Source organism: Lycium ferocissimum, chromosome 1 (assembly GCF_029784015.1).
Source record: "Lycium ferocissimum isolate CSIRO_LF1 chromosome 1, AGI_CSIRO_Lferr_CH_V1, whole genome shotgun sequence".
Classification (NCBI taxonomy): domain Eukaryota; kingdom Viridiplantae; phylum Streptophyta; class Magnoliopsida; order Solanales; family Solanaceae; genus Lycium; species Lycium ferocissimum.
In genome coordinates, this window is record NC_081342.1 from 65,980,197 (window position 1) to 65,993,674 (window position 13,478).

The window sequence follows — 13,478 nt, forward strand, 5'->3', positions numbered from 1 at the left end:
TCAAACAATCAAATATATTTCAGAAAATATACTGCTCAACATAAAACATTTATTCATAATGTGTCAATCTAATATAACAGCCTGTTTGACCAAGTCTAAAAGTATTTATGTTTTTCAAAAAGTATTTATGTTTTTCAAAAAGTACTTATTTTATAAAAAAAATGAGGTGTTTGATCAAGCTTTTGGGAGAAAATACGTCTTACGAGGGAGTGATAAAAACGAGTTTTCGGAAAATAAAAAAAAGTAGTTTTTTCTTAGAAATACTTTTTTGACAAGTACTTTTGAGAAAAATACACTTAAAAATACTTTTAGAAGGCTTGTCGGCAACGCTAATTAACTTTCGAAAGTGATTTTTAAATTAATTGGCCAAACACAAACTGATTCTCACAAAAATATTTTTTTAAAACGCACTTTTCAAAAAAAATATTTTTCAAAATAAACTGATTTTAGAAGTTTGGCTAAACAGGTTATCAAAGTGTATAAAAATTATTTCTACACAAATATGAGCTAAATCGGACGACAAACTCAAAATATAAGCTACCTGAAGTAAATATTTTCTCCCAATGGACATAAAGCGTAATTTTCCCAACATATTTTGCAGAAACAAAACAATAACTAAAACTCCAACTCAAATATTACAAATGAAGTGAAAAGTATTAAATTTCTGTTGACAAACGATCGCCCACTTAAAAATAAACCAAACTCTTCCCCTTTTTCCCCTCCAAAAAAATTTACCAAACAAAGCACAACTCAAAAAATGTTTGGTGGAAACAATGAGTTTACCCAGCGTTTAATGCTTCCTCAGCTCCACCTTCTTCCCGGCGCTGCCGCTGCCGGCGGTAGTTCCGCCGCCGGCGATGAGTTTCCTAATCGGGACGAACGTGTTCCGCCTTGGAGTAATCAGGAAACTAGGGATTTCATAGCTATACGAGGCGAATTTGAGATGGAATTTGCTTCGGCGAAGCGAAGTAATTTGAAGAAGATGTGGGAGATGATAGCTGTTAAGATGAATGAGAGAGGAGGATATAGGAGAAATGCTGAACAATGTAAAACAAAGTGGAACAACTTGGTTAATCGTTACAAGGTACTTATTATTATTCTCTCAATCCCTAGTAAATTTATTAGTAAGTTGTGTAAAAAGCGCTCCCTCCTTCGTCCCAAATTATGTGAAGGTGTTTCATTGGACACCGAGTTTAAGAAAGAAAATTTGAAACTTATGCGACTATAAATCATCTCATTAGGGGTAAAATGAGTATTTTAAAGTTAAATTGTTACTAAATATAGAAATGTGTCATTCTTTTTGGGATTGACTAAAAGAAAAGAGTATTACATAAATTGGAATAGAAAGAGTACCAGAGCTTAAACTTGTTATGGGTCGTTTGGTATGCTGGACAAGCATAAATAGTTCTGGGATGAAAATTTAGCATTGTCTTGTCTCTTGTTTGGTTACTAATCCTTGGATAAGTTATAACAGGATTAGAAAAGGCATAATACATAAACAGGCCCTCAAACTTGTCTTAGCTGGCAACTATGCCCTCCAACTTTGAGTGTGCACAAGTAGACACCTCAACTTATATAAAGTTGAAAACGACTTATATGAAGTTGAATACGTAATCACAAATGCTGACGTAGCACATAAGTGTTGGAGGTGTCTAGATGATCATATTGTAAGTTGGAGTGTTCAACTGACAAATTGGAGACAAGTTAAGGTGCCTACTTATGCACACCCAAAATTGGAGGGCATACTTGCCAGCTGAAGCCAAGTTTGAGGATCTGTGTATGTATTATGCCATTAGAAAAAGTACCGGGATTAGTTATCCCGGGATAAAACAATGAAAAATACCCCTGAGGTCCCTCAAACCGTTCTTCTTCTAAATAAGGTGGAGGGTAATTTTTGTAAACAAACACTTTTCTTAAAAATTATGCAACACATGTTATCTTTAATACAACATACCAAACAGCCGATAGGAAATAATCCTTGTATAACTAATCCTAACATAATTGGTCTTCTAACCAAACGACTCCTTATATTTAAAAGTATCTAAAGAATGTATTACAAAGCCCTAGTTGAAGAGAAAACTGTTTGATTTCTCAAATAGTAACTATGCCCGACAAATTGGAACGAAGAGAGTTTCTAGTAAGTGAGAATGGAGTCAGAATTTCTTCTTTTATTTGTTAATTTTGGTTGACTGATACTGACAGCATGGCCCTTTAGAAGTAAAATTATCTGAATTATGATATGTTAGGAGTTAGGATGGACTTAGAATATGGTTAATAAAGTGATAGTTTCTGCTTTGCTTTATATATGTATATTTTTGATGCCTATGAATGCTGTTTGAATGAAAAACAATTTTTTTAGAGCAACATATCTGCAATCCTGACATTCTCACCGGCAGTTATCTACTGTGGATTTGTTGGTGCATTTGAACTTTGTACTTGAGAAGTGTGAAATCGGAACTAAAGTAATGCATAGTAAATTATTGCTTCTCTTGCTCCATTTTATATGTCAGTGTTTGATTGGAAATGGGATGTAAAGGCATTAATTTGGCTTATATGTTACATTAGCTATAGTGGAAAACGTAGTAGAATGGTTAAATTGTTAATTTTAGAGAAAATATCACATCAGACTTGAGATTTTTAATGGTCTAATGAAATTGAATTCCTGAAAGTTGAATATGAATTGAATGGTATATATTTTTGGATCTCACAAAATGGAAAGTATGACATAAAGGGCAGCCCGGTGCACTAAGCTCCCGCTATGCGCGGGGTCCGGGGAAGGGCCGGACCACAAGGGTCTATTGTACGTAGCCTTACCTTGCATTTCTGCAAGAGGTTATTTCCACGGCTCGAACCTGTGACCTCCTGGTCACATGGCAGCAACTTTACCAGTTACGCCAAGGCTCCCCTTCACAAAATGGAAAGTGTGACATAAAAAATGGAAAAAGGTACTAGTATCTTTTGGATGTCTGTAGAGTTGTTGATTCTTGAAATACGAGGCATCATTCATTTTATGGGGGGTAGTGCTGATAGCTTGATAGATGATATCTCCCAATTCTTCTGGGAGATATAATAGGACGTCCTGAAATGCTTCATTCTCGCTGATTTTCTTCTCTGGTGGACTGTTTGGATGGTTGCCATTTGCTGGATCCAAAACTGGAATTTGTAAGCCAGTGTTTGCTGCAAATGTCATGTGTGGTTTGTTATTTTCCCTTGGGTATGATATACCACCTGAGAGATGTTTTGCCAAATAAATAGTCTATCAGTATATGCACATACTGATATGGATTTCTTAACATGTCAACTGGGATAGCTGAAGGATAAGTAAGTCAGTGCATGTATTATTCTTGTAATTTTGTGTGTTCAAGACCATCTAATGACTTTGTTATTTCTAAAGAGATTTAGATTCATGTGTGTCAAGACTGCTCCATTTGAGAGAAGACAAGGGACACTGGCCTTTGATAAAGAGGAATTATAATAATACCAACTATAGTGAAGTATGAACAGTGATAATGATAAAGGAGAAACTATAAGTAGAATATGGAGATCCAGAAGAAACTCATCCAAAGACATTCTTTGTTGGGTTTTACGTGCGTGGGTCTGCATATGAGTCTTCTAATGACATTATCGCTCACTGAAAAGTACTAGAAATTCGATGTAGTAACTTTTCTTAGTGCGAACAAGTTCTTTCATCGAGGTATTTTGCTTTGTTTTTCGTTTCTTTCTCTCTCTCCCCCCCCCCCCCCCCCCCCCCTCCCTCCCTCTCTTGTGTTTTATTTAATTTTCCATCTTTTGTTGTCAACAAAGGCAAGTGAGCTCGTTGTTTTGTGTTGATGGAAAGTTTTCTGTTTCTCAGTTTTTCTGTTCATTTAACACTCCACCAGCCCCCCCCCCCCTCTCCCCCTCAAAAAAAAAAAAAGGAAGAGAAAGATAAACCAGATTTTCTGGTCATGCTTTGCCTTCACCATCATCAGGTGATTTTGCCTTGTTGAATTAGTTGTCGTTTAGGTTTAGATCCTTTAACAGTCTGCTTCACAACTATCTGATGCTTTTCTAACAGCTATATTTTCTTTCTGATGCTACTTCTGAAGTATGTTCATACTGCAAAAGTCAGATTGACACCATTTTTGTTCAAAGAGGGGAAAGAGAACTCATTGGATTACTTGTCCTGTGAGTTTTTTTTTTTTTTTTGGTAACTGGTAAAGTTCTCCTGTGAGAAATATTTACCCTACCCTTCAAGTTGTTTGATAAAGCGGTAAGGATTGAAAAAACATTTATTTGCTCCTTCCTTTCCAACTTTGCGGGCATTGAGAATGCTAATGCAGAGGATAGTGTTTTCTGCTCTCGTACTTCGTAACCAAACTAAAAGAAATATCAACATCTTACCCGGTCCTTCTTAGGGGCAAGGTATTTTGCATGAGATTCAATAGGGATAAACTTATCTTACCTAGTCCTTAGCCAAGGTAGGTTGCCTGGATCTATTAGGGATAAGTTTTTTTTTTTTTTTTTTTTTTTTAAATTAAATTGCCACTAAGCGGAGATAGGGGTATGGTCTGCGTACACTTTACCCTCCCCAGATCCCACAAATGTGGGGTCTTCACTGGGTATGTTGTTGTTGTAAATTGCCACTAAACGGACTTAGTGGGTATTTTATTTATCAATAAAGGAAAGTACAGAGTTCAACAACAAAACAAAAATGAAAAGCCTACTTCTGCAGTAGCTAAGACAAAAAAAGGAGGAGTCTCAATTCTTCATCTTGATTCCTCCCATGAATTTCATCTCTGTGACTCTTATCTTCAAGCTTTCTTGTTCCGCATCCTCTCTATATCTCTGAGCTGTCGTGGTGTTTGTGAATCGTCGATGAAATCGAAAAATGGAGCATCCATGTTCGTCGGAGTTGCAACTATCAGATCTACCACTTTTCCAACTTGAAATGGGTAAGTATTCTTCATCCTCGTCCATAATTTCTCTGAAAATGTTGGTCTGTATACTTTCCCCCAATTTGTGCCCTAATTATTAGGGATAAGTTTATAATCTACTCCTTTTATTTAATACTCCATTGCCCTACTGAAGAGGAATGTTCAGTTTGATCCTCCTCCAAAGAAGAAAGCCAAATATCACACCTTCAGCAAGTCATTTCTCTTTCATCTCCTTCGGTTCAATTAACTTGCCAAATGTGTTTTTAAGCCATTTCTTGCAACTTGGAGTAAACTAATTTAGAATTAGTACGAGTGATTTGTTTCCGGAAGTTGCAAAATGCATTCTTAATTCTTAGTACACCCCTCCACCCCCCCCCCCCCCCCCCCCCAAAAAAAAAAAAAAAAAAAAGAAAAAGAGGAAAGAGTACAAAGAAAGTTGTTATTTCTTCTTGTGAAAAAGAGAGAAAAATATGGGGTTGGGATAATGATTTTGAGATGAAATTTAATACAGGCGAGGACATCAATGCTTTGGTTTTTGTCTTTAACCCTTTTTTTTTTTTTCCTTCTTTTGTTTGTGTTATGATTGTGTTGCGTGACTATTCTTCTAATTAAATTACATTACAGTTAAGTTTGAAGTTTCAATGGAGAAATATTCCCATAAAATGCAAAAAGCAAATTCGGCATCTCAAAATCACCCTTACCGAGAAGATAATGCAGACCAAACAGAAACCTTCTCATTCTTCTCAGAAGACAAGAAATTAATTTAAATGCTCCAAAGGTTGATCCAGTTGAAAGAACTCCCCGTGATAAAATAAGGATTACATGCATTCGAAATAGTCCTTACCAACCTCGAAATCATGACTTCTCTCACACTGACTTTCTGAATTAAAGCGTCATTTTATTCCTAAATGGCTTGATGAATTGTTACTGGTTGAAGTATATTGTAAGTATAAGATGCAACATATTATTTGTTTTGTTATTTATTTAAAGCGAAAGTTTAAATCAAGGTGGAGTTTATGTATTTTCGAGTGAATGGGTTCAATAATTGGCATAGAGATAGAAGGATAACTTTGGAAAACATATAGGTGTGCCAAATAAATTTCATAATCAAGCAAAAAGAAATTTTGAAGATCTAATGCGACTATAACAGTTGACTTATTGCATTTAACAGACCACTTGATCAAGTTAAACATGAATACTTGCTTCGCTTCAATGCTTTAGTTGATGTGATATGATTTCTCTCAAATCAAGGTTTGACATTTCGCGGTCATGATGAAAGTGAATTATCATTGAACAAGATAATCTTATTGAAATTCTTTCATAGTACGTGGATAGAAATGATAAGATCAAACCTTTTGTGTGTTGAAAAATGCTTCTAAAAATAATAAAAATGACTTTTGCAGATATTCAAAAAGAATTCTGACTGTATGTAAGACTGAAACAATTAAAGCTATACTAGGGTATGTAAGTGGTGGCTATTTTGTTCTGCTAGTTGATAAATCTTTTGATGTATCCTGCAGAGTAGTTTTATGATAAGCGAATAAAAAAGGATTTGAGATGGAGTTGTCCATTAGAATTGTTCATGTTCAAGATACTAGTGTTTCATCTAAAGAAAAGCAATTATTAATGTACTTGCTCATCATTCTTTAAGTTTTTTTTATGTACGTGGACAACGTTACTGATGGTGTAAATAATATGCATGGCGATATATGTGGTCTTAGAATATTGATTAGACAAGATAGTAGATCGGTCCATACTATTCATTGTTTGCTCATTAACCAACTCACTCGTGATATGGCTTCTAAGAAGTGTGTTCAAGTGGAAGAACTTGTATTATTGGTATTATGAATGTGTTGGGAATGTCTCATAAATGTATGGATGCAAAAAGAGAACTCCAAGAGAAATTAGATGTCAGTAATCTAGAAATGGGTAGAAGTTTGAATCAAGAACCCGGTCTTGTTAAAGCCGGTGATACTCGTTAGTGATTTCACTACAAGGCGGTTGATTTTTTTTTTTTTCCTATGGGCTTTATCGTTGATGTACTTAATATTTTGTTGCAGATCCAAGTATTTGCACAAATATTCTTCAAGCTGAGTGTAAGGATTTTAGCTAGAAGAGTAATTGCACAAAATCATAACCCAACCAAAAGAAAAAAAGCAACCACTAATGTTCAAGCTTTACTAGATTTTATCTTGAAATTATAATCCAAACAGCTAGAACAAATAAGTTTTGTTGAAAGAAATAAACAATAGAAGAAAACCGAACCAGGTTCAATGGACATTGTCCGAGTCAGATAACCAAGCCTTGCAGCGTTCAGTTCAAGCTTCAGCTAAGGTGGTCACAGAGGCGTTTGAGACTTGAGAGAGACTCGCTTTTTCTAGCTTCTGTGCGTTTGAGACGAGAGTATTTTTTTGAACATTGACTTTTAAGGGTTTGTTTATAGCCTAATATTTAATATTAAAAAAAGTCAAATTGACCAAACAGCATTTTAATTTGTTTTGTTTTTTAAAAAAAGTAGCTCAATGTAGCAAAATGACAAGTTCAAATCATTTTGAACACCCTTCGTCGTTGGTTTACCTCTCTTAGTTGCGTCAAAGTTATTCAAGATGTAATACATCTGTATAAAAGTAATATTTGTTCTATGTGCACAGTTAATTGTCCGTCGATGAATTTTCAACTAACCAACCTTCAACTACTGTAGCATTGCCTTGGGTTGCTTAGTGGCTTATGTAGGGAAAAAAGTATTTAGTATTATTCCTAATGAGTTTATTGTAAAAACAGATGAAACCCTGTAGAGTTCAATTGTAATATCACATTTGAAATTTGCTTTAACTAGTGGAATTTTTCTGTCGACTTCTTTATGTTAGTTTTGATTTATAGAATTTCTAGTTCTTGTATAAGTGTTTTTATGATTTAACTAAATTTATGTAGTTTGATTTAAAATGTTCGGTGCACCCATTGATAAATTCTTCTCCTTATTTATTCTTCAAATTTTGAATACCCTTGGCGAAATTTCTGGCTTCCCGGCTGGTTGAGGGAGTAACGAAAGGGTGTGTATATTATATGATATAGAAGGCACAGCTCATGCTCTTGCTTAGTCCTAAATTTGAACTCGTGCTTCCACTAGCAGCTCATTCTTGTGACCTGATTTTTGAAGAATTGAAATGCATCCTGAGGAGAAGTCTGATGCAGTTATTTTCTCATATAAAACAATTACCCTGCCTGGGTAGAGAGATGAACCATGTCTTGGCTGCAGCTTAAGAGATATTTTCCCCAGAATTGGAAATATAAGTTGTCAGAATATTATACAAAAGATAAGTGGGGCCAAAACCTCTAGTTTACGTGTAGAATTATCACGATAACACCATTATTACAAGGATAGGATTTTGGAATAATTATCATATCCAAAAATAGTATTTGCTACATGTCCTTATGACATTTTAGCCACAGTTGGCCTGCCTGCGAGCTGTGACACATACTTACAGCACTCGAATGGATCGAAATCATGTCAAGTCAAAATGGGCAGTGATCCGATTTGAATATATTCTATCTATTTGGATGCTTGCTACAGTACTATAAGAGGCTCAAGCCAACAGAGCCAATATAAAAACTAATGTATAAACTATAAAGTCGGTTTTATTTAAGTTGCAGCCTGCATGAATCTTGGAGCCCTCTTTCATGTAAGTCAGGTTATTGGTAAGATCCAGTTTAATCTTATTCCATTTTGGCTGAAAGGTATTTCCAAACTGTGTCTATCATATCTAGAATTCCATGGTTTTGGTAACTCACACAGAAAACCTGACTCTTGGTCATGTGTAAATTGATCCTATTAGTACAGGTCCAAAGTGTATTGCTCTTTCCCGGCATTATTAAGCCCTTCATTATGTTTGTCTTCTTTATAAATTCATCAACTATTGAAATTCAACTCTGCAGGAGTCTATTTATTTAGTAGTAGAATTCTGTACTTTATTATTGTAATAATATATAACCAAATGAGTCGAGATGCTTTATAGGAGGATCACAATCTTATCATCTGATTTTTGATCTCTAAATTTACCCTTCTATGCTTAATTTGCTCCAGAGAAACTTGCCTTCTTTGTTTTAGATTTTGTTTTGATGGAGTATGTACTTTGTAAACTTTCACAGGGTAAGGAAACATCTGATCCAGATAACGGCGGACAATTTCCATATTTTGATGAGCTGCATGCACTTTTTACAGCAAATACAAATAACGTACATCGACTACAGCTCGAATCTGAGGCTGGTACCCAACAGGCAAGGAAGAGGCCTCGAAGAACAAGTAGAGATCAATCTTCAGAGGAAATCTCAGAAGATGAAGAAGGTTATGCCTATGAGAGTGATGAAGTAAAGTTAAACAGAAGCAATATTGCTCCCAAAAAGAAAACCGAAAAGGAAAAGCGGCCAAGAACAAGCAATGCAGAAAAACCACCTTCTAGACAACCCAGCTTAGGGAGTATTAACAACACTAGTAGAGCTGTTGATAATATTCAAGAAATGCTTAAAGAATTCTTTCAACAGCAGCTGAGGATTGACATGCAATGGAGGGAGACAACGGAGAAGCGTGCTCGTGAAAGAGAAGTATTCGAGCAGGAATGGCGGTCGTCAATGGAGAAGCTAGAAAGGGATCGGATGATGATTGAACAAGCTTGGAGGGAGAGGGAGGAGCAAAGGAGAACGAGGGAGGAGAGCCGAGCTGAAAAGAGGGATGTGCTGTTGACTACACTTTTGAACAAACTCATCGGTGAAAATCATCCTTGAGATGATTCATTGTATTCTGAATTAGGTAGATTCCAAAATATTTGGGGAGTTGAGAGTTTGGCTTACATAGAAATAGGAATTTCAAATCTGTAGAAAGTCACAGCTAGATGATACAAAGTACATGTTCTCATTCTTGTAAATGTTTACAGGAGGAATTAATTGAGAGCTGAATTAAGTGTGGATAAAAAGGATTGACTTTGAGCTTTGGATAAGTGTGAATTGTCTGTAATTTGATGAAAAATCAATGGCGTATTGTGATTTGTAAAGCAGTCATAGTAATGGAATCTAAGCATTTTTACGATGCTATGTTTTCAAGCTTACATACTTTGGGTAGAATTATATGGCTTCGTTGATATAATTATGTACTGAAAGCCACACTTTTCTATCCCAAAATTGTTTTAATAATTCACACGGAAACGTAAAACTATGGCTGCGAAAAGCTGGTCAAATAATATTTGATAAACAGAAACAATTTGAAACAAATCGATACTTTCAAAAGTAGACCAAGCTAAACCAAATCAACCTAAAAGACTGATATATTTTTTATTTGGCTTGGTCAGATAATTAAGATGAAAAATTGTGTGTTTAGTTCTACTATATTGAATGAAATGGACTTGGATTTCATGTAAAAAGAAGTGTTAAAAAGATCGAAACAATAAAACCGACATTTGTTTGGTTTATAAATTTGAGAAACAGACATAGATTTACACGAGAATCGAACCATGAATACCCTTACTTAAAAGCTAAAAAAACAATGAAATCAAATTTGGTTTAAGCAAAAGTCGAACCATGAGTAAGTTGATGCATTTTCTTTGTACCAAAAAAAAAAAAAAAAAAAAAAAAAAAAAAAAAAAGGAAAAAGTTGATGCATTATTCTTGAGAACTCCATTATGAACACCACAAAACCAGGCTAATCAGCAATCTTTTTCATTTTTTAATATCCCTATTCAAAGTTTGACCCACAATTGTACAACACACTTTAAGGCTGTCTACTTCTTCAACCAAACACTACGATAAAACTGTCCTGACTCTTAAATGGCATTGATTAGACAATCTTCATATCCATGAGTTTCGCTGAAAGGTCAAGTCTATGATGCATGTATTCTTCGTACAAACCATGATTGGAAGTTGTAAGTTTGCAACTTCTAAACTTCAAGAATTGAACTTCGATCATTGCTTTACCTTGCTTCCTCTTGTATCTCTATTAGCAGAGTAACTTTATTTACAAAGAGTTCAAAGGTCTAGTCAACTACTCCCTCCGATCCTAAATAACTCATGGTTTAGCTTCTAAAAATTGGTCCAAAATAATTGATGTTTCATAAAACTAAAAAGGTATTTAATTTTTTTCCCCAAAATTTGTTCTTGACACATTCCTAATTAAGTGTACAAATTTAATGATAATTATGTCAATCTAAAAAGAAAAGAAAATCATAATTAAAAGTATTTTAATCAAAATTCCTCTTAATTTTAGAAGTAAGTGAATTTACCAAACTTAAAACATCAATTATTTTGCACCGAGGGAGTATTGTCCTTAGCTCCTAGATTCTATACTCTTTGAGTGAATCAACATGACTAGATTTGAGTGTTCATCTTTTTTACTACTTCTGTTTTAATTTAGGGATAACTACACGACAGAGCAAACATATGCTCTTATTTACCCTAAATGGCTATAGTTTGTAGAAATTACGGCCCGTAGTTAAATTTTAATTTTAATTATAATATATAGCTTTTGGCATATCCTCCATCTCTTACGCCCCTGCCCGATGGCCCTTCTGCTGAAGTTCAAGATATGGAGATATGTTGATGGAAAGTATCATACTGTTGCAAGCAAGGAAGGTGATGCACCTTACATGGAAGAATTTAGCAATCAGATTTCTCCCTGTTTCATCGTCTAACCTTCTCCATTGAAGGCAACTGAGCAAACGACGGCGTTGTTGTCGGATCTGAGTATTTTTCCAAATCTGACCGGAAAACACAGTGTATTTTATTTTCCTGCATTCAGTATTTGAGTGTATTCGTTAATTTTTAGTGCAAAATTCAGTGTTTTGGGGTGTATTTTGAAGGATTTTATTTTATTTTTTATATACAATCTATTTTAAATATAATAAAGTGAATAAAGTATAAAAGTAGCTACAAATGAATATAGTTGAGTTGAATACATTTGACTTAATACAACTTTGTTGAATACATCGAAAGCTGACTTGAATACATCAAAATCTGAACTTGAATACAAAAATCGACTCGAATTTTCGAATTTTGAATACAATCTCTTACATGCGCGAATACAATCTACTGTAGCTACAAAATGTAATTAGCTAAAATGTAGCTATGCTACTTGTTTTACCCTCAAAAGTTTGCTGTTTATGTAACTTTCCCAATAATTTATGTGTTGTATTTTTCATTTTAGTCTGTTTAAAAAAGAAAACTACACAATTTTAGTATAATATCATAAGATTCAAAAGTCTTCCTTACTGATTTAAACTTCGTGTCTAGTCAAGTCAAAATACATAAATTGAAACAAAAGGAGTAATATTTATTAGATTTTGCTTTCTTTGAATAATTGAAATGGAGAGAGAAAAGTAAAATTAGTTAAATTATAATTTTTCGCAGCAATTAAATAGGTAGAAGGAATTGTTAAAAAATAATAATAATAAGGGAGGTAAACGTAATAAGATATGAATCATGATTTTCTCTATGTTTAAACCACAACAGATAGTATGGATATTGGGCTGACAACTTACACCTAACGCTTTATTAGGAGATGTATTTTGAAATGTGAATTCCTTGTCAATGAATCTCGAGTATATAAATGAGAAAGTTGCTATTGGGAATGGGTTTGTTTTACAATTCCAGATTGGTTGCACGTCAATCCAAGATCTTCAAAGAGTGTAATCTAATAGGTATCTATTGCAAATCTTAACAGCTTGGATATTTCCTACTGTATGTGTTGGTGAAATTACAACTGAAAGTATAATTATAATTGAAAAATAAAATGAAGAAATAAAAATATCTTCGGTTGATGCGCGGATATCTCGCTCTTTTTAAGGAGATTTAAGCTCACTGCAGCAAATCTTTACCGGTCCAGCAGTAATCTTTCTGACTTGTCCCCTCCAGAATACAACAGCCCGATCACTTCGTATAACTCAACAAACTCTGCACAAGATGTTGAGTCCAAAGCTCCACCAAAAAAGAACACCTTACTTCAACTAATAAACTCTCTTTTATTTTCCTCACTTTTTCAAGAGCTCTCCAATGTATATTTTTCTCTACACACATAAGGCAAGGATGAAAAACTATTTATAGTTGAAAAATTCATCCTTGAATTGATTGGATGAAAAGAGTGGATCAGTGGGGTAATAAAGTGGTGTGAATATGCAGTATAATGACTAGAAGGTTACAAATGAAATAAAGTAACCATTATGTGCCATTAACGTGCAGGAGTAATGTAATAGTGGTTATGAAATTTCAAAGGAACTTATGTCCACATGCATCCATTTACTCAAATGAGTAATTAGGGAAATAATGATCCTAACGTAAATGGGAAATGTTTCAGAGTTAGGAATGTACAATTGATGCACTTTAATATAATATAAATTAATATTAAAATGCTCTAAAGGTCCATCAATCCCCCACTCATTTTAATATTAAACAAGAGAGTTTATCAGTTGAAGGGAGACTATTATGCATAATGAAGGTGTGCTCTGCATTGAACCTCCACTTAGTAAAACAATAATCTTTACTCCCGAGTAGTGGTCTCGGACTTGAACTACAAGCCTAAGGAAA

The 13,478-nt window shown here is 34.4% G+C and overlaps 1 protein-coding gene across 2 annotated transcripts; it reads left to right on the forward strand.

Annotated features, from left to right (window-relative positions):
* The first annotated feature begins 658 nt into the window (after nt 1-658).
* Nucleotides 659-9,996, forward strand: LOC132057655 (trihelix transcription factor GT-3b-like). 2 transcript variants are annotated; one of them, XM_059450279.1, is made up of 2 exons: nt 659-1,084; nt 9,039-9,996. In XM_059450279.1, the coding sequence occupies exons 1-2, from the start codon at nt 758-760 to the stop codon at nt 9,693-9,695; spliced, it is 984 nt and encodes a 327-aa protein (XP_059306262.1). In that variant the 5' UTR covers nt 659-757; the 3' UTR covers nt 9,696-9,996. The 2 variants fall into 2 exon arrangements, with proteins under 2 accessions (XP_059306262.1, XP_059306267.1); XM_059450284.1 differs by having other exon boundaries at nt 662-1,084; nt 9,063-9,996.
* Nucleotides 9,997-13,478: the final 3,482 nt, after the last annotated feature.

Coding starts and splice junctions, on each gene's coding strand:
- LOC132057655 (XM_059450279.1), top strand. CDS start 758: ATGTTTGGTGGAAACAATGAGTTTACCCAGCGTTTAATGCTTCCTCAG. Junction 1,085..9,038: donor ACTTGGTTAATCGTTACAAG/GTACTTATTATT, acceptor GTTTTGATGGAG/TATGTACTTTGTAAACTTTC.